We start from the raw sequence: 22,035 nt of genomic DNA on the forward strand, positions 1-22,035 counted from the left end.
ATTTTGTTAGCATTCCTTCGTTCGATTTAGTTGTCTCAATTGTATGCATATTTGTGGTTTTGTTGTAGGTGACAATCCAAGTAATGATTGTTGTCATCCTGTGCCTCCAACATTTAATGTTGACGCAGCTTTTATAGCATCTAATAGTTTGGATGTTAATATTGAGGATGATGAGGAGCCCTATGGCACAGCTAGAGCTGTTGATTCCGATGATGACCGGCCAGTTGCACCTTTAAGTGAACAAGAAATGGAGCTTATCAGATGTTTTTGTCCTGATCGTGATCCACTAGTTCACGAGTTTAGTGACCTCAGTCATTCTCAAAATGCTTATGCAGAGGGAAGAGATGATGAGCTGCTGGAGGCTCCTGAGCCTGGTGAGAGTGTGCAAATTCAGAAGGGCATGATCTTTAATGATTTGCCCAGCTTAAGAAGGTGGTTGCAACAATATTCTGTAATACGTAAAAGACCCTTCAAGGTGATGCACTCCCATGTTGAGCGCCGCTACACGGTTGTGTGTGAGATGTCAGATTGCAACTGGAGGGTCTGTGCTCGTAAACAAAAGGCCACCGGGAAGTTTAAGATCATAAAAATTGTAGGTCCACACACTTGTGCCCAGACTGACCTTCAACAGAAGCATCGACAGTTGACCTCTACACTTATTGCTAGTACGTTATGCACAACTTTAAAGGGTCAGCCCAACTTGAAGGTCAGAACAATTATGGACATGGCTCAGAAGATATTTAAATATGACATAAAGTATGGCAAAGCATGGAGGGCAAAGCAAAGGGCCTGGAAGATGATATATGGGGACTGGGAGGAGGGGTACGAGCAGCTGCCAGCAATGTTCAATGCAATGAAAGCAGCTAATCCAGGCATGCATTACGAGTACATTCCGAAGCCTAATGAATGGAGGAATGGGAGGCAGATATTCTTTCGTGCATTCTGGTGTTTTCCACAGTGTGTCTAGGCCTTTAGGCACTGCCGTCCAGTGTTATCAATTGATGGTACTTTTCTGCTTGGCAAGTACATGGGCACTCTTTTGGTAGCCATTTCCTGTGACGCTGACAACGCATTGGTTCCTTTGGCTTTTGCTTTGGTGGAGAGAGAGAACAAAGACAGCTGGGGTTGGTTCATGCGCCTTGTTCGGATACATGTCATTGGCCCACATAGGGAGGTTGGTGTCATATCTGATAGGCACCAGGGCATACTCAGTGCCGTACAGGAGCAGATTCCTGGTTATGCACCTTTGCACCATCGTTGGTGTACTAGACACCTTGCAGAGAATTTACTTCGGAAAGATGGTACGAAGGACAACTTTCCTCTATTCGAGGAGGTTGCTCGAATGCTTGAGGTGCCGTTTTTTGAGAAGAAGTTGGAGCAGTTAAAAACCGCAACAAATGCAGAAGGTAGGCAGTGGCTGCTAGGTTTGATGAGGGAACCTGAGAAATGGACAAGAGCCCATGATAATGGTGGATGGAGGTACGAGTTTCAGACTAGCAACATGGCAGAGTCATTTAATAGTGTGCTCAAGGGTATACGTGCCATGCCAGTCAATGCCATTATATCTTTTACCTTTTATAGACTAGCACGTAGGCTTAGGCGTGCTGCAGCTCGGTGCGGTTGCGGTACTAGTGCTGCGATGAATGTGCATGTGCCACAGGAACGACAATGCAACACACCTGTTGTGCATGGTACATCTTCTTTGGGAGGTATAATTTTATTAAATTTGTTGTTTATTTGAACTGAGCAATTTTCATGGTATGAGATAATGAATTAAGTGCACACATAATTTGAACAATGTTTATAGGATCTGGAGGACAGAGCTCGTCTCGGCCAACTATGGACACTTTTCAAAGCGATGATGATGAGGACGAAGAGGGGGTGGCCGAGGAGCGTGACTATGACGAGCTTGGGTTATCTCAGCTTCCTGATGCTCCTTCTACTCAGCCTACGCAGGTTGCAAGAAGGCGACGTCGTTCGCCTTGTAGGTACACTCCAGGCACCGATGCTCTTGGCCACAAGGGTAAGGGTAAGACTAGGAGGCAGTGAGGATGACTTCTGTGCTAACACCATGGTAGCAGCTTAGAATTGATGGCATAACTTCTGTTATTTTGCATGTATTGACACTGTGAACTTTGTGGACTATTTGTACTATATGGGACTGTATGGTCTCTGTGGACTATCTGAACTATCATTCCTGATGGCGTATGTGCTTGTGTTGTGATATTTGGATGAATCAATGTTTGTATTGTACTGTGATGTCTATTTATAACTGTGGATGTACCAAAAATAGGGGAAACTCTTGCAAATTTTTTCCATGAATTATTCAATGTAGTGCACATATTCTGTGGTCCATTCCTATTGGTTTTCGCAGTGTAGGCTTTTCAGAAACAGTGAACCAATATGGCTTTTCATTGAATCATCACATCCGAAATAGTGAACGAATCTAGCCTTTTCAGATGACAATCCAAATAGACTTTTCAGTTTTCAACTAGGCTTTTCAGTAATCGAATCTAGGCTTTTCAGGTGCATTTATTATATACTACAACGGCTACCAACTATTGGGTTCCTATATATATACGCAGTGGTGAGAGCGTTGCTACTCACTTGAGATTGTTCAGTTCAAGTAAAAATGTCTGGAGGGTCGTCTAGAGGGAAGGGAAAGGGAAAGGCGGCGATGAAGGGTAATCCCTTTCTTTGGGAGGGTCCTCTTGGTCCTAAAGACTTTGAGGAAGCAATTTATGATAGGTTCCCCCTTGAGAGCAAACATGATTTTACTAAAGAGGCACCACTGAGGGCATATGATGACCGAAAAGAAGAGTGGCCAAAATGTATGCATGGTGAGGATTGTTTGGTGCAGATGTACACAGAGGGGATAGATGGAGGGCGTCGTTTCTTCAAATGTCCACGAGCATGGGTAAGTCATATTACTAATTCAACCTTCAATAAGATACTCTCTTGTGCTAAAGCTACATACTTATTGCAGTCATCCTTGTCAAAAGAGAACTGTGGCTTCACCAGATGGGTCGATCCTAGACCTATTCATCCCCATGCAGAGTACATCTACTACCTGCAGGACCGTATCTTTGATTTAGAAACGGAAGTTAGCTGTGGTTACAAGGACGACGAAGAGGACGACAACAGCAATGCTACTGGCTCCCAAAACACAATATGCAATGATCCATACTGCACATGCCCTAATCACAAGAACAAGGGCCCTCCTTCACCACCACCCCCACCACCACCACCAACAACGGGAGGATACTATGGAGAAGGGGCAACACAGTTTGCTATGTGGCCACACTACTAGGTAGAACTGAACTAATTCACAGGCCACATCCATATGTTTGTTGTTTGGTTTAATCACCAAAGGCATGTTAGGGTTAGTCGAAAGAACTATGTACCTTTGTGTGGTATATGTTCTCACATGCCATTCCCTGTGCTTGTTAATTGCTTGAATTACCTAAGGCATGTTAGGTTTAGTCTCGGACCTCTGCACCCTTGTTTGGTGCATGTTTTGACATGCCATTCAATGTGATGTGTGCTACTAGTTATACAATATACTAGTTCGTTAACTTCTATTTCAACTAATTATCCTCATTTCATTGCCTATGCAATACTCAAATAAAAATATTGTCTACTAATAATGAAACCAAATTAAAATTGCTAAAGTGCATTACATAACAACAAATTGAAAAGTCCAACACAAAACAATATTGTCCATGAACCAAACAAAGAACAAGAAGGTAATGTAACTACTGAGTGCAACGAGGCCACTTTCCCTTCCTCTGGGCATCTGGATTCTCATCAATCGCTGCCTTCGCTCGGCGCACACGCTCAAGCTTCTTTTCCCTCTCCTCCCGAGCCACAGCAACACGTCTTCTTTCCTCCTCTTCCTTGTGCTCCCTCTTTTGAGCCTCCTCTCTACGTCTCTTCTCTAATATCTCTGCACGCTCTGCATCCCACTCCTTTAGGCCTTGTAGAAGCCGCTTGTCGGACTCCTTAACCTCAGTGTCGATCCACTGCTCAAAATCACACAATGGTGGAGGGGTCTGCAACAAATATATTTGTTCAAAAATTTAAATCATGCTTCGTAGGACACAAATTAATAAGTGCACAATAGAAAAAATAACTTACAATAAAGTTACTGCGGCGTTGTTTTGGCGTAGGCTCCCAGGCAAAATTCGAACACATCCAATACCTCTGCCGCTAGGTTTCCTCGTCTTCCGAAATTTCTACCTTGCAAGGATCACCACAAAAGCACATAGGTACTGGAACACCGCTAGGAAGCGGCTTGTGGATGTACGGACTACCGGTCGTCCGGCCATAGCTACAGTTCAAATAATTCAATTCTAAGAAGTCATAGCAAATAACGATTGAACCGAAAACTACAATTTACCAAATGATAAATAATAACGAATGAAATTTATCGAAACATGTCGAAAGGTTACCTTGGTTTGCTAATTTTTCCACGACGTGGCATTCTACGATTGCATAAGAAAAATATTAATCATCCATTCAAAAAACTATAAATGGTTTATCTAAGTCTACAACATACGTGTAATATAGGTCAAATCAATGAGTCAAAAACTAATATGTGAAAGAGTATACCTGGCTCTTCAAGATCTATGGAACAAATCAAACTTTTGATGGTCCAAATATTGAATCCAAATTCGTGCTCGGTTTTTGGAGAGAAAGAGCCAAGAGGGGAGATGAAAATATGAACTGTGTCCACGGGTAGCGAAGGGCGTCGGCCGATTTGTAGCAGGGAGCTCGGCGCCGTGATCTGTGGCGCCGAGCTCCCTGCCACGTCAGATCCACGTGAGAAGGCAGTCCAGGACCTCGGCGCCGTGATCCATGGCGGCGAGACGTGAAACCTCGGCGCCATGATGCATGGCGCCGACCCCCTGGGTCCATTTCTGCATTTAAGTTTTCCAGGGGTCCAATTGTGAACTTTTTTCAAAAAAAAGACCAAATTGTAAAAAATTGGGCCATTGGTTATTATCAATGTAGAGGCCGGATATTGTTTTATCCTTTATCTAAAAATTGGTTATTATCAACTGTGTGACACAATTGACCTCGCCAAGAAAGTTTATCTCTGCTCACAAATTGAGAACACAAGAAAAGTCATGAAACTATAAAGTACGTGGTCTTAGTATTGCAAATATTAATACGCTAAAAAGTTATTAAGAGTAAAAAGCTAAGAGTCTCACCAACCAATCAACGGTGAAACTATACAATCATAGGCTAATTTTTAAGGAAAAAAACCTCCAAAATCGATCTAATAGTGATGAAAGCAAACCATATAAGGCCTTGTTTGGATGTTGTCGGATTCACCTCAATCCACATGTGTTGAAGTGGATTGAGGTGGAATTTAGTTCAAGTTCCACTCCAATCCACCCCAACACATGTGGATTGATGCGAATCCGACTACATCCAAACAAGGCCTAAGAATGGGGATGAAGACCATGAGGAGGAGGTGGGCAGATGGCCAAGAGGATATGGAACCAAGATCTAATTCTAGTCATGCTCGAGTCGCCCTGCCTCGTGGTTGTGGCACTGGGTAACACGAAGACGGCAGGAGATCATGCAAAGGCGCGGTAGTGGAGTGATTTGAGATGGACAAAACAACAGTTAGAATTTTTTAGGCCTTGTTTAGTTCACCCTAAAAACAAAAAACTTTTCAAAATTCCTCGTCACATCGAATCTTGCGGTATATGCATGAAACACTAAACAAAAATAAAAACTAATTGCACAGTTTATCTGTAAATCGCGAGATGAATCTTTTGAATCTACTTAGTCCATGATTAGACAATATTTGTCAAATAAAAACGAAAATGCTACAGTATCAAAACCCAAAAGATTTTCGAAACTAAACAGAACAAAACAACAGTTAGATCCATAGAGCTCGGCTGGATATGGGTTGGGCTTGTGCTGGGCACGGGTTAGCCCGGACTTGATAATATCCTGGTCGAAAATTTGAAAGCTTACATGTAAACTCTACTTGAAAATCCATGTAAGTTTACAAGTGAATTTTCGACCTTGAAACTTACATGAATTTTTATACTGTCTTCCTTAATTAGCAGAACATCAAAGCTTAGTTTTTTTTAGCAGAACATCAAAGCTTAATTAGCACCCACCAAATGTCTCGGATCAAACATTAGCGTCGTTATTATATAGGAGTATATATATATACTGATAGTAGGGACGGATATTATTCTTTTATACTCACACTTCCATCCCTGGACTTCCCAAGGACCTTCTCAGTAGAACCGATAGGAGGCCACACGAACAAGCAATTGGGCCTGGCTATATCAGGCCTAATTGGATCTGCCATTCATAGTAAAATAGGAAAACGGAAGACTTTTTTTATCTCTCAAGAACTAGTTTGAGTGACTATCCTCCTCGAACTCTAAACCGGATGTCTTACCTCCTCAACTTTCAAAACCTACTAAATTACCCATGTATGGATTAGAATTGATTTTATTCACAGTTTCATCCATTTATAGTTAAAAAACTTGTAAATACTTAATAATGTTTTTATACCATGAAAAATGTATATAAGGTTCTAAAAAAATTGATAAAAATCTTAGAGCTATATAAGGACATGAAAAATCCAAAGAAGTTATTTAGATCTTGTGAAAATATCTCTAGAAGTTTTTAAACTAAAGACTGAGCTATAGGAAAATGGGGGAAATATCCAGAAAAAATTTAGAAAAATCCCAAAACATTCAAATGGTGTCTAAATGCACTCTAGAAACTTTTTGCAATAAAATTATGAGATGAACCAGAAAGAGTGCAACAATACATTTAATACAAAAATGCATTCGTTCTGGTTGCATATCATATTTTTATTACAAAACCTTTTGAAAACATTTTTAGACATTAAGTTGGATGATTTAGGAAGTTTCCACATTCGATTGCATATTTACCATTTTTCTAGAGCTACATAATTTTTTGGAAGCTTTTAAAGATACTTTCACGAGCTCTATGTATTTTATTTGAGGTCCTCGTGTTCCTATCTATTTCTACCGTTTTTCTTTGAAATTTTAGAAGTTTAGATATATTTTTCGTAGTATAGTAAGACGTCACTTTGAATAACTAATATTTTTGTGGTAAGTCCTCACACCATGATAATAGTTTAAGTCGCCACACCATGAATATCTAAATTTTTTCATGGTAAATTGTATTTTTTTGGTAAGTCGTCACAATTTACCATTGAACAAAATTTTTCTTAAAACCTAAACAATTTACCATTGAGCACAATTCAAAGATTTTCCACGAACTCTAAAACTGAACAATTTACCATCGTGGGACAAAATCACACCATGATAATACTTTAAAGAGGTGAAAGTGATACTTTTCTACTAAAAATATGTCCATCCCAGCTCTTTTGTGAGGAACTGAGGACCAAACAGATCACCAAAACAGTATGATCGACATCTACCAGTCCACCGAGTTTATATTTTCCTACTGTAGTAATTTGTCTAATAAATTGTGATTAGTTTCAAAAAATTTTTTGTGATTCCCTGAAAAACATATCATTCAACCATGTTTCTTAACCATTCTGTGAACACCTGACGACAGCAATCTGCAGAAATTGTTTTTTTTTTCCACTCAGCTCAAATGTTCTAGGCTTATAGCCCATCCAAGTACCTTCGAGGCCTCTCTCCCTCTGTGTTCTCGCTTTCGAAGCTCCTCCAACACAACCTTCTAGCCTTCTAGACCTGTTTTTACTACTGAGTTGCTCTGCTCTCTCACCGATATATCTAGCCCCTTCCGTGATCAAATCATAGTATCACACTGACTTTTTTTTTTTTGGACAACACGCTCACTTCGGTTTGGGTCCAAGAAGTATAAAGGCAGCTCGACAATTAACAAGCCCCCTAAACATCAGCATCAGCTCAAGCCTCAAGCTGCTCAATTCAGATTAACACACTAATCCCCACCCACGCCATCATACCAACTCCAACCGGCTGCACTGCACCTAAACCTCTCCAAGAACGGCAATAAACATCCCAATAAATCTCAGCAAGGCACCACGCGGAAGGTCTCACGCCGAAAGGCGATCCAAGCAGCGAGAGAGCATGTCAGCGTTGCCGGAGAACATCGTCGCAGGCGGCAGTGGCCCGGCGCCGGTCCCGTGGTGGAGCGCTTCCTCGCCGGTGGGCGGCGACGTCGTCCTCTCCGGCGTAGTCCTCCTCTTCGCCGCCCTGGCCTTCGCGTTCGTCCTGTACCACTACTTCACAGTCACGGTCGTCAGTCGCCGCGGTGGCAGTGGCACGCGGGAGCGGGAGCGGGACGGCGCGGCGGTGGGGCCGCCATCGAGCGCTGCCCAGCAGCGCGGCACGTTGTTGGGAGGGCGCGATGGCCATGGCCTTGACCCGTCGTCGGTGCTCCGGGCGTTGCCGCTGACGGTTTACAAGGCGAAGGGCCGGGCAGCAGGCGAGGCGCTGGAGTGCGCGGTGTGCCTCGCCGAACTCACCGACGGCGAGGCCGCCAGGTTCCTGCCCCGGTGCCAGCACGGCTTCCACGCCGAGTGCATCGACCTGTGGCTGCGCGGCCACTCCACGTGCCCGCTATGCCGCGTCGACGTCGACCTGCTCCCTCCTGCGCCGCCGTCGTCGTCGTCGTCGTCCTCGGCCCTCCCTCCGGCGCTGCCGGAGCCCGCCAACTACCCCATGAACCTGCCGACGAACGTCCTGTTCTGGGGATCCCAGGACGCGGTCACCGTGGCGAGACTGAGAGCCTCCGGGACGAGGACGACGACGGTACACAGCGGCCCGAGCGCTCCGAGTGGAGCGTCGCCGCCGCTGGCCATCCATGTCAGGGAAGCGACACCACCGGCAGTGGCACCGCCGACGCGTGAAGGCGACGCGGCGAAAGCCCAGGGGTTGTTGGCGAGGCTGAGTTCTCTCAGGCGGCTGTGGAGCAGAGGGTCGACGCATGATGCGGCGGCTATTGGACACACGCTCCCATGCAGGGCAACAAACCACCTAGTTTAGCTAGTATAGTAGTACTATCAATATGTCCTGTTTGTTGCTTTATTCCAGTGATCGTGATTTGTATGTACTTATATTGATCATGGGATATTATTGTGGGTGTATACTATTTTCCCACACTTGTATGGCACTGTATATATGATGACGAGCCGTTTGCATCCTGCGACCTTGTTGCCTTCTGCAAACCAAACCCTTCCGAGATACCATCACGAGGCAGTTCGCGCCAAATTAAAGGTGATGCCGACGTACGAGCAGGAGCCATCGTCAACATTAAAGGTCCGTACGTGTCGCTCTCGACCTCACCGTGCCCAACGACACGAAGTGGCCATCGTCAACATTTGGTCCCTGTCACTCCCGTCACTTTCGACGACCTCACCGTGCACGAAATGGGGTCATGCTTCTCTTTGTCCTGGCCGTGGGTAATATATATATATATGCATGTCGGATCACGTCCTCTCAAAGACTCCGACGACTCCTTCCGCTTGAGCGCCCCAGTGTGTGGGCACGATGGAGTGTGCACCACCACCACCCTCGGCTGTCTCCACAACACATGTGCGATCCCGATCAGTGCAGAGACCGATAGAGCAGTAGTGTCCATTGCGGTGCATGCCCTCGGAGACCTCCGCTATTCAGGTAACGTAGTATAGTGAACGTTACTAAGTCCTCACTCCTGTTGAGGATATTGTTCCGATGAATGATGCACATAATGATTAGGAAGCTATATATCTCACAATTGATTGAGGACCTCATTTTTGTCGTCATCACCATCGAACACAAACCCTATGCATTCTATGACCGAGGTTAAGGCAAAAATGCTGATATAGAGGATCCACGGGTAAAGGCAATGTCTTCTCCAAAGACCACCACAACTAGGAAGAGGGACTTCACATGTCCTCGTATACATCTCTCTTCATGACAAATATGATAGCAAAATGCAGATGTAAGACCTATGATAGATCTTTGCTTCGTCAAAGTGTGCCTGCCTTGCACAGGGTCAAGGTGGCATCTTAAAAGATTTAGGCATTGTTGAGAACGATGGAAAACTCATCTGAAAAGATTTGGGCATTGTTGAGAATGATGAAAAACTCAATAAGGATGCAATGCAAGATATTGTTTACATCTGTAAGTAGGTGTGTTCCAAATCTCATCTCACTTTGTTAATTCGCTATGTCCTCTCTCTTACATTTTCATCCTCACTTCATCGTGTAAAAAGGTAAACCTGGAGGTACTACTTTGAAGGGATAAGGATTATAAGTTAGCCCTCATCTTTCTAAACTTTCAAGGTGGTACTAACCCCACTAACTATAACCACATATGCACCATATGGGCTAACTACTGCACATGCTACTAATGTGCCAAAGGGTATAATTTATATGTATATATTTGGTCAAACTTAGAGCAACTCCAAGACTACCGTATATACACTTGGCAAATCCTAATTTTTGGCAAAATATGGAAAAAGCTCCTCCAACACTACCCTATATGCACTTGGCAAAATAGGATGCTTGGCAAAAAGAGGGCCAACTGGCTCAAATTTCGGAGCGTGGGAGCGCTTGGCATCCTGCCTACGCGGTGGGGCCCACACATTCAGCATGCACGCTCCAGCACCACGCTCGCTCACGCATGCCTTAAATAGATTGCAACTTTTGCATAAAAGTCCCTCTGATTTTTTCAGGAATCACAAGATAGTCCAAATTTGCCAAAAAATAGCTAACTGTTGGAGAAGCCTCTTTTTTCACTTGGCATTTGAGTTTTACACTTGGCAAAATCCAAGATTTGCCAAGTGAAGTTTAGAGTAGTGTTGGAGTTGCTCTTAGGATGAATTGTCTTTTCGAGAAGTGAGTTTTTCGTATTTCTTAGGAATTAAGGAGGGAGTACTAACTACAACTACAACTACAAGGGATGTTATAGTGTATATTCATGATAACTGGTACATTATTTCTTCTACTAGTTTCGTTAAAAGAGTTTATTTCAATTCATACACGCGTGTATAGTTCAATGGCGGATGCACGTTCAAGTTGGCAGCAAAATAGACCCCACCTCATAGTACTATGGCATGGCTTGGCCCCACAGCTCCTACTAGCTGGCCCCGTATAGGCCGGGTTTGATTTCTGGATAAGCCACTGGTTATTTTGGTCCTTTGGTCCTGCAAAACCTTCTTCCACGGCACATTCATGGTTCTTCGTTCAGTTCCCCATGAGCAACACAAACCCGTTACCTTTTCACCTACGATCACTGCTACGTACACTTTGCTTGCTACTTGTGGCGGCGCAATTGTTCCCGACGCTACTGCTCTGTGTTCACAATGCTACTGCATGCTGCTACTAAGGCCTTGTTCAGTTACCAAAAATTTTTGTTTTTGAGTCCTGTAGCACTTTCGTTTTTATTTGATAAACATTGTCCAATCATAGAGTAATTAAACTCAAAAGATTCATCTCACGATTTACAGTTACACTGTACAATTAGTTTTTATTTTTATCTATATTTAATATTTCATGCATGTGTTATAAGATTCGATGTGACGGAAAATCTTAAAAAAATTGGATAGTTTTTGGAACTAAACAAGGCCTAACTGCAAGTGTTATAGTGCATTCTTGAGTACCACGTACGCCACATGATGCATGTCAGGATTTGGATAGGAATTGTGCAGTTTCTTGTCATCCATTATTCCAACTTTCGCATAAACAGCTACTCAGCTAGTCTCCATGCATGGATGTTCGGTATAACAGCCGTCACATACCATTTCTCGTCAACAGTCTAGTGGAGCGAGGAGAGTAGTGACGATTGAGAGCACATGCTAGCTAGCTGCGCTCCAAACCGACCGAGTAGCTAGCTAGCTAGTTAGGACAGCACACTAGCTAGTGACAACTAGCAAAGAGGGTATATATTCGTTGGTGCATCGTGCATAGCATACATGGGGAAGATATATACCATGGGTTCTTCGTGGGCAGGAGAAACAAGAACTACAGAGAACGAAGCAAAATGAAAAAAAAAACAAAGTTTTGACCATACATGCCCTGCGGCTCGGAGCAAAGCTACAAACGACTGTTGGATGTAAGGATCCTTGCGACCTATCTCTCAGCCCACTTATATTATAGTTAACTCTTCATTATTAATACAAGACACACTTATCTCTCTCACAAAGTCTCTTATAGGCTGCTTCTCCTCTCTCCTCCACCTCAGCACATTATAACCTGTTATTATATTTGCTCTGATGAGATCAAGTATATAGTTGGAACAAAGTAAGGAGTACTTTCTCCGTACACAGAAGAATAGTATGGCATCCGTATCAGTTAAACTAGCTCAAATTTAACCAAGTTTATAGTATAAACATTTATGTATACAAAAAAAATACTATGAAAATAACTAATCTTATATAAAAAATGCTATTATTTTGTAATAAGAATTTAGTTAAAATTTAAATTATTTGACTTCTCGGAAAAAGAGAATAACACTATTTTTTTGAACACTGGATACAGAGAGTACGTGACGTGACTCCCACAACAACTAGTTTTCATATCATATATATGACATATATAGGGCTCCTTTGGTGGAGCTTGGGATGGCTCCAGCTTCGGCACCATTAGAATACTCACAATGCAAGACTCTGTCACAAAGTCCATGACAATTAATTACATATTATTTACGATATTTTGCTGATGTAGCAGCATATTTATTGAAGAAAGAGGTAGAAAAAATAAGACTCCAAGTCTTATTTAGACTCTAAGTCTACATTGTTTGAGGTAATAAATAATTTTAGACTCTATGATAGAGTCTGCATTGTGAGGGCACTTTCAATGTAGAAACCACCGTGGTTTCTATAGATATTAATTATAGTGTCACCTAAGCATTTTGCTGATGTGGCAAGAGAGTTATTGAAGAGAGAGAGCAAAAATCATAAAAACTAGGTCTAAGTTAGAAACCATGTCTACACAAAATCCAAGACATAAAGTGATATGATTGGCTAAGAATGGAGAGAGAATGAATGTGATTGGATATAAAAATATTCTATAGAAACTATCCATTGATACCATAGTTTCTATATATAATATCTATAAAAATTAATGAGTATAGAAACTATATGTAGTTTATAGCATTGGGAGTGCTCTAAGTGCCCTTATTCATGTTTACAGAAGATATTTTCTCTTTCCCTCCTCTCTCTCTCTCTCTCCCTCTCACTCACAGAGAGTTACCAAAGCTCGATATTTTAGCTTTAATTTGCGGGCTCCGGCTTCTTTGATATACAGTGCTAGCTAGAGCCATAGGAGCTCAGGCAAACGGGCCCTATAATATGCGCTTGGACGTGCGAGCAAGGCCCGGAGGCCCCCAGCCGCCCTTAGCTTTGGTGGGCATGCACTAGTTAACTCTTGTGGCGGGCCTGATGCATATGCATGGGAGAACATTGTTCACTGTGGCGATGAACAGTCATATAAGCGCCTCACAAGTGAGCATACGCTCCGGTCGACTTTCGACTGGCTCCCTAGGCCCAATCCTGGATCCTACTCTTTATTGGCAACCGTAGGCACGTACTACGCCTATAGCCGCTCCCCGACTCCGACATGGTCGTCGTCGTGTGTGACGCTGCCGTGTCCCGTGTGTGTGTTGGTTGGTTCTCCCAGCAGCAGGCGCGTGCAGCTAGCTGCGCGCGCGCGGGCCGGGCAGGGCAGGCATGACGATGCTGCATGCCTGCCTGTGTGTGTGGTCTGTGGAGGGCCGGCCGGGGCTGTGCTGTGCCTCTGGCTGCGCGCGACGACGGCGAGACGAGCGAGCGAGCTGCTGATCGAGCACGCACGCAGCGTGCGTGCATGGAGATGGAGGCGGTAGCAGGGCATTGTAGCAGCACAGCACCGGCTCCTGTGAGCGTGTGTGACGGGACTTGACGAAGAACCAGCATGCATGCAGTGCAGCTTGGTGTGGTGGTGCCCCCGGCCGGCATGCACGCACGCCGTACGACAGTGTAGTGGTGGCGCTGATGCTGCTGCCGCGCGCATGCCATGCCCATGTGCGCAGGAACAGGGTGCTGCTGGATTGGATACCATGGCCTTGTTTACTTCCCTAAAAAATTTTGCCAAATTTTTCAGATTCCCCGTCACATCGAATCTTTGGACGTATGCATAGAGTATTAAATATAGACGAAAATAAAAACTAATTACACAGTTTGGTCGGAATTGACGAGACGAATCTTTTAAGCCTAGTTAGTCTATAATTAGACAATATTTGTCAAATACAAACGAAAATGCTACGGTGCTCATTTTGCAAAAAAAAATTGGGAACTAAACAAGGCCCATATCTCTTCGACCGGCCGGTTCGAGTAACTATACACTGTACACAGACGCAGGAACTGAGAGGAGCTGTTTGAGAATGCATGGATCGATCGTCGGTCAGCCTGCTGTGTGCTGCAATCCATTCCACGCATGCATCTCGATCTTGTGTGTGTGTAGCTAGCTAGGGCTGTGTCCGGCCGGCCGCGCGCCAGCCGTACGTATTGCATTGCATGCGTTGCATTTTATGAGAGGTTATTAGGACTCACGACTAGCACTGTATATGTGTCCATGGGAGCAGACAGATTTGTACACTTTTCAGGATTCTGAATCTCCGATGCAGCCACATACTATGCTACGACGTACAGGCAGTTGCGAGAGGCAGAGACGTATATATGTATACTACTGTAGTAGAGTAGTGTAGAGAATGGCTTCCTAGCTATTAGCCTATAGTAGGTAGGCCCTAGCTAGAAAAGCTCACGCCTGATCAGATCACCATCTCATCTCATCTCATCTCTGCTGCCTGTTCAGAGCGTCCTGGCTCTAGCCATGACCTCCTCAAGCAAGCAAGCAGCTCGCCGATGCGCCTACGCCGTAGCACGCATGCAGCTGCATCTGCATGCATGAGTGAAGAGATCAGGCGGTAGCTAGTAGACCGTAGACGAGACCAGCCCATGTTCATCTCCATAATTAGCCCGTCGATGGATTCCCCAGCAGGTGGCTGGTGAAGTGTCCTGTTTCACGCAACAGTGCCTCGACTCTGATTCGTTCAAGCAACTCACTACAGCTGGACCACCACCACCACCCGTCCCTCTTGCAGTGCCCTGGTCGTAAACCTTAACTTCCTCATGGTACACTCTCTCTCTCTCTCTCTCTCTCTCTCTCTCTCTCTCTCTCTCTCTCTCTCTCTCTCTCTCTCTCGCTACTGCATGCATGCCCATCGATCAGGCACGTACCGACAGGCCTCTGAACGGTCCTCTCCGGATTCCGCTTGTGGCTTGGTCTCCTCTACCCAGATGAGTTCACTCCAAGAGTTTAATCTGTAAATGGATCGGAGGTCGTCGGAGCAGTTGCATGTAGTACTCCCTCCAATTTTTTTACATGTTATATTTACCACTTTTCCTAATGGTCAGATTGGGTTCCAGCTTCTCTTCAGGAGATATCGTATCCATCCCTTTGCTTGATTTTTTCCTCCATCAAGAAGCTGATCTAATCTCAGCTTTACATATGTTCATGAGCCAACCAGTGAAGATCGTTGTGCGCCTGAAAACGTGTTGTATTTCATGCACCTGAGAAACATATCTAGTCTAGGTTCGTCCTAAGTTAAACATTTCTAACTTTGACCAATAATTTCTAACTCTGTATGTTAACTATGTATTATGAAAGTAAAGTCTTAATTATGTTGTTAGCCTATACATTTTTTTAAAAAAAATGATAGTCAAGGATAAAAATGCTTGGTTTCTTTTTTTTTTTACGGAGATGAACCAGCTTTTATAGAAAGCATACAGAGTTTTATAGCCAATGCATAATACATTCAACGAACACAAAACTGGGGTATTACTATTAAAATGATTCCACAAAAAGCACCTAATTACAATTGAAGCACCGAAAACTACATAGGAAAGTACCCCTCTCTTCCAGATAAAGAAATCTGGCTTCAAATTAAGCCCCCTCCACGGCTCCAAACTTCATAAATTTTAGCGTGTCATCCAAGTAGTCTAATTTGAGTCCACCTTCTTCAGGAGGAGTTTCCATTTCTACAAGTAAGAAACAGGTTTTATAGAAAACCTCCCATGATGTTTTGGGAAACTCCTCAATCCCCATTTTATTTCGTACATTGCACAAACCCCATAAGACAGAGTATGTTCATATACTTATATTAAGACACTCTAGATCTTACCATGCGAAATTTTTTCAAAGGAATTCATATTTTTTAATATATTACTAAAATGCCACTACTGTAATATATATAATAAGTATAACCACATACTCTATATATGCATGCATTCTTAACATATATACTACCTTAGATGGTTTGGTATGATCATATACTTCGTCTACATACACTTCATCGGGCCATATACACCATAAATCTAGAGATATGCACCCATGTTCTCCAAAATCCAAATAACTTGTCCTCCTCTTCATTCAATCTGAAGTTTTCTAGCAAAGATATCAAATTCTCCCATTCCAACAACATATCCTCCACCCTAAAAGCTCTACTGAATTTCACCCTCCAGTTATCCTCCACCCAACGGTTACTTACCAAGCACTCCTTATCGCCACACATAAGATATAATTTGTCAAATTCCAATTTCATGGAACTTCACAAGCCATATATATCATCCAAAAAAGAGTATTCCTACCACTATTTACTTTAGCCTTGACCTCGTTCAAATTGTGTTTTACTTTAATTAGCCCTTTCCAGAATTGCAAAACTAGTGTTACTCTGATATTGTGCTAGAGCTATTGTGTGTGGATATTCCCTCCTCAGGATGTTGCAACCACTATTACATGCATGCTTTTTAGAAGTGGATGAAAACAATTTGTAGAGGCGGCTATTCGAGTTGCCTCTACTTATGCCTATCTAGAAATTAGTGATTTCTAGAGGCGGGTATACAACAGCCTCTAGCAAGCAATTTCTAGAGGCGAACTTAATTCCTACTGCCTCTACAAATCATTTTCAAGAATTGGTAAATTTGGGAAAAAAGCAAAAAAGGGAAACCCTTAGTAGTACCCCACTTAAGATTTCAAAATTAAAAATAAAAAATTTTAGGCGAGCCACCTCTAAAAATTGATTTCTAGATAAAGTAGGTTGGCTCTTAAACAATTTTTAGAGGTAGATTTTAATAGACTCGCCTCTACCCAAAAAGGTAGGAGCATCTGAAAATAGTTTCTATAGTAGTGAACACATGTCCTTGCCATCAGCTTTCAAGATTCTCCAAACTCATTTCCCTAAAAGAGACCTCATTGATTAACCTTCTGTTGAGAATTCCAAGGCCTACATAATCTTCTGGAAGGCATAGGATATCTCATTGGGTCATATGATATTTGAACTCTTCCTCTGCACCCTTTCCCAAAAGTCTTAGCTCTAATAATATCAAACTGTTGATAGGTGCCCACATATATCATGTATAGCCCCCATGGTATCAACAGATATGCTGCTTAATAAAGAGGTATTCGTCAACATCAACCCGCCCTAGAAGTTAGTCTTTTCCCTTTCCATGACTAGTCTTTTTCTCAACTTCTCAACTACACCTTGGAAGGCCGATAGACCCAAATGTTTATCACTAATTGGAATCCCTAAGTACTACATTACAAGTAGACCAACTTTGCAATTAAACATGTTAGCAATCTTTAATTGCTCATCTCCATTATTTTCCTCTAAACAAGCACATCTGTTTTTGTGATAACTTATTTCCAGTCTAGTCAATCACTCAAAACGATATAAAAGAAATTTCATGTTGATAACTGTTGTGAATGACGACGGATAAACAACGAAGAACACAATATATCAAAATACAACGGAGACACAAGATTTAACGTGGAAAACCCCTCCAATGCGAAGGGGAAAAACCACGGGCTCCAGCCAGCAAACACTCCTCACTATTATCAAGAGTTGGGTTACAACGCCGTGCGGCGGCTTACAAAATCCTATATTCGGTGCAACCCTAATTTGGGTATATGTAGCCCGGGCTACTCCCTCCACTCCAAATTATGAGCCGTTTCGATTTTTCTAGGTACCGAAGATTTGACGAGGGCGACACCATGTCAGAACCTCTGAACGTGACTGTAATTACGGAAACTGTAATGACGAGGGAGTAGCGCGCGTACATGTTATTGCAAATTTGAATCATCTCTGTAACTGTTAATGGGGCTTACATGCATGTGCACGTATACGCACTGCTCCAAATTGCAGCACTCATCCAATCGACGACGGTGTGAAGGCCGATCGAGGAGATGATGCATCCAGACGCTATAGCTCCGAAGAGGTACTAGCTACGCGTACGTGATGTCGTGATGATCACAGGCGGTTCAACTGTCGCTGTTCCAGAAGTGAACGAAGCCCCCCTTCACATGATCAGATCGATGGATCTCATTACTCCTCAGGTCTTGTTTAGTTGGCAAAAATTTTCAAGATTCTCCATTACATCGAATCTTTGGTCACATACATTGAGCATTAAATATAGGCAAAAGTAAAAACTAATTGCACAGTTACCTGTAATTTGTGAGATGAATCTTTGGAGCCTAGTTACTCTATGATTGAACAATATTTGTCAAATGAAAATGAAAGTGCTACGGTAGCCAAAAACTAAAAATTTTACGAACTAAACAAGACCTCAGCTGAGCTAGCTAGCTGGTGACTATCTAGATGGTAAAGGAGGTCCATCCTAGCTATACTAGCTCCGATCCATCGATAACGCATGCATATGTAGTACAACGGGAGACAGGGAGTCAGAGAAAGGCACACCATGCAAAAATTAATCAGTGCATTGCATGTCGCAATGTGTGTGTGTGTGTACCCGCGCGCGAGCGAGAGCGAGCGACTCAGATCAAGCTAGAGCCCCCGCGCGCGCGCCGGCCAGTACGTACGTACGGTGCAGCAAACTCGATCGAGCGATCGAGCCAGTATAGGTACTCCAGATGACTAGCTAGCTAGCTGCTTGGATCTCGGTTTCGTTCCAACGCGCGCCTTCGTCGTCGTCCTAGCAGCAGCCAGCAGCTAGCTAATAATGGAGGGAGCCTGCCGCGGCCGGCCGATCGATCGATTCGAGCGACGTCGTCTGCCTCCGCCCTGGCTCTGGCGGTGGCCTAGCTATAGCTATAGCCAGTACGCGCGCGCGCGAACCCTAGGTAGCTAGCCCGGCCATTCGGCGTGGTCCTCTCGTCCTCCCCCGGTCGGCCCGTCCCCGTGCGAGCGAGCACAGTGCCATGCACATACGCGCCAACAGTTGAGAGGGCGAAGAAAGGCGCGCGCCCCCGCACAGACAGACGACGGCACGAATCGATCGAGAGATCGACCGAGCAACATAGCCCTAAGCTAACCTAGCTATCTAGCTAGGAGTACCACAGCCTAGTCCGGCGATCGATCGACCAGCTGCAGTGCAGATCATCGAGCAGGCGGAAAGAGAGGCCGGCGCGCCGCGAGTTTAACCATATAGGAGTTCTCCGTACCTAGGCACGCGCGCCCCTGATGGATTCCCCTGCCGGCCTCGCTCGGCGGCCAGCAGCCACGCACCGAGCGATATGATTTTACTGCAAGCGTTTCCTGCGGCACCGTCGACTGTTGTGTTCAGGCAGCGGTTCAGTTTCCCGACAGGGACAGGCCAAAGGCCGAACGACCACGTACCCCACCATGCGGCCGGCCAGTCCTCCGATCCAGAGTGTGCGCCAGCGGCCCTCCCGCCCGCCCGCCCGCCCGCGCCCCATGATATATCATATCATGCCGCGCCGGAGCCTCCCTCGGCTCCCTCCTCCAGTGGGGACTGGCTGGGGAGCTGCCACATTCCTCCTCCACCCCGGATCACGATCACCTCGCGTGTGTCCGGCCGGCCGGCAGCTGCTTCCTGCCTTCCCCCGGCCCTCCCCGTTGCAGTTGCATTGCATTGGCTAGCTCCGACTCCGACTCCGATCCGATCCATCCTGCTGCGCTTCTGGTTGGTTGCCGTGAGACCCTGACCTCCGATCTATCCGTCCTGAGGCGCGGTACGTCGTACGGCAGCCAGCGGCAGCAGCAGGCGGCCGGTGAATTAGTTAGCCAGCCAGCAGCGGGCCGCCGCCTAGCTAGCTAGCCCCACCAGGCCAGCCGGCGGACACAGCCCCAATGGACAGGGGGATGGCGGACAGGCTCCTCGCCTCCTGTATACCGGGCGGCATGGAGGCGGCGGCGGCGGAAAGGGAGGACGAGGGGCTGGAGCTCAGCCTCTCGCTGCACCCGTCGCCGTCGTCGCCGCCCAGGTTCCAGGCGGTCTTCGCCTGCTGCTACTGCCCCAGGAAGTTCCGCAGCTCGCAGGCGCTCGGCGGACACCAGAACGCGCACAAGCTGCAGCGCAACCTGGCAAGGCGAGGGCGGGAGGCAGCCTCGGCGCCACCCGCGCCGCCGGTATCCGACCACCACCAGCAGCAGGGCAGCAGGGCGCCCGGCGGCAGCGAGAGCGCGCCGACGCCGCGCTCCAGGCCGGAGCAGCCCCCGGCCGGCGCCGATGCGTGGGGAGAGGGGAGGCACCACCGCCGTCATCAGCACCACCACCTTTATCAGCGCCCGCCGGCCCCGGCGGGGGGTGCGGAAGCCTCGTCCGGTGCGTCAAGGGGCGGCGGAGAGGATGCTGCGGAGGAGATTATTGACCTGTCCCTCAAGCTATGAACTGATCCATCCATCCATGAGCTCGAGCTAGCTTATTAGCTAGCAGCCCAGCACTACTAGCAGCAGCTCCTCCTATCCTCTTCGTTCTCTTCCATTAGCTTATTGCTTAGTTGTTTCTTCATTATTACGTCATTATTTCTTGTTTAATTTGATGATCTACCGTATGATGCGTGTTATTCCCTTTTGCCTCAGCTTTTGTGGACTCATATGCGTGCATGGTTGAGATATTCTCGTGTTCAGTTCAGGGAGCACGTTGGGTGCACGCATCAGAAGCTTCTTCGCAGAACTCTTGTAGTACTACTATGATCGCTCGCTCTGTAAATAATGTTCTGTCCTAGAATAATTGCTACCTAATTTGGACTTAGCTTTCCTCAGGTTTCAGGTAACTGACTGCCTTTATTTTGTTGCTTTAGGTCTTGTTTGGATGTTGTTAGATTCACTTTAATTCACATGTGTTGAGATGGATTATGGAAAGATTTAGTTAAAATTTCACTTCAATCCACCAAACACAAATATAGATTGATGTAAATCTAGCTACAGACCCAGAGATTCTTTATTCTTCCTTTCCATGTCCATCGTATCTCCCGCTCCACTAGCTAGTCCAAGTAGTCAATTTGTGCCATAATAAACCTCATGCCTAATGCTATGTTGAGTTAAGAACTATACTTAAGATAAATCCATGTTGCCATGCTTTTTTAGGATTATAGTTACTGAAAAAATACTTTAGACAAACACTATCACATATACATTCATCTAGATATTCTTTTATTCCCTAATAAAAAAATCCTTATTGTTTAAGAACGTATCCCCTTCATCAGAATAATGTGCTCTTTGAGTCCATATGGAGTAGTGTACCTGCTATTGGTGAATTTATTAGTTCATTCTTCATTATTGGGCACAGACATATATCCCTCACGTCTCATCAGCTAGCACTAGAAGCCTAGAAGGTGCTATTGTAGCTAGTCACATGCTGTGATGGCCAGAGATGCCCAGATATATATACATTATGCATGCATTCCCTGCTTATTAATTATCTCCTGAGTGACCACATATGAATGACAAGTACGTGGAACCACAACTTCAGGTGCAAAAACACTAGCTAGCTTGCACTGCATCTCTAGAATATCTACATAGATTGCCGCAGCCAGCATACAATTGGTCGAGTGAGCCGTGTTGTATGTGCATGCTGAGAAAGTAAGAGGGAAGCTGACACAATCACTATGAAAGAACAGCACCAGCATAGATGTTTCATGTTTCTCACTGCTCATGCATCTTCTGTTTTTCAAATTAACGTTTAATTAATTTGATCTTTCTTGATGTCATACCACTAATTACAGTTTCAAAGACTGAATTGAATAATTCTGATATTTTATTATGCATGCTGGAGATCGATAACAAGAGCTATTTT

At 44.8% G+C, this 22,035-nt stretch overlaps 2 protein-coding genes across 2 annotated transcripts; both read left to right on the top strand.

Moving 5' to 3' along the window:
• LOC8080355 (E3 ubiquitin-protein ligase EL5) lies at window positions 7,943-9,144 on the top strand. The gene has a single exon (XM_002446489.2). It carries the CDS (start codon window positions 8,088-8,090, stop codon window positions 9,003-9,005), a length of 918 nt encoding a protein of 305 aa, XP_002446534.1. The 5' UTR covers window positions 7,943-8,087; the 3' UTR covers window positions 9,006-9,144.
• LOC8075855 (zinc finger protein GIS) lies at window positions 19,752-20,803 on the top strand. The gene has a single exon (XM_002446490.2). The coding sequence runs from the start codon at window positions 20,088-20,090 to the stop codon at window positions 20,625-20,627; it is 540 nt and encodes a 179-aa protein (XP_002446535.2). The 5' UTR covers window positions 19,752-20,087; the 3' UTR covers window positions 20,628-20,803.

The sequence above is a fragment of the Sorghum bicolor genome, chromosome 6 (assembly GCF_000003195.3).
Source record: "Sorghum bicolor cultivar BTx623 chromosome 6, Sorghum_bicolor_NCBIv3, whole genome shotgun sequence".
In the NCBI taxonomy this organism is placed as follows: domain Eukaryota; kingdom Viridiplantae; phylum Streptophyta; class Magnoliopsida; order Poales; family Poaceae; genus Sorghum; species Sorghum bicolor.

Bases quoted from the DNA above. Each gene is read 5' to 3' on its own strand.
- LOC8080355 (XM_002446489.2), top strand. From the start codon at position 8,088: ATGTCAGCGTTGCCGGAGAACATCGTCGCAGGCGGCAGTGGCCCGGCG.
- LOC8075855 (XM_002446490.2), top strand. From the start codon at position 20,088: ATGGACAGGGGGATGGCGGACAGGCTCCTCGCCTCCTGTATACCGGGC.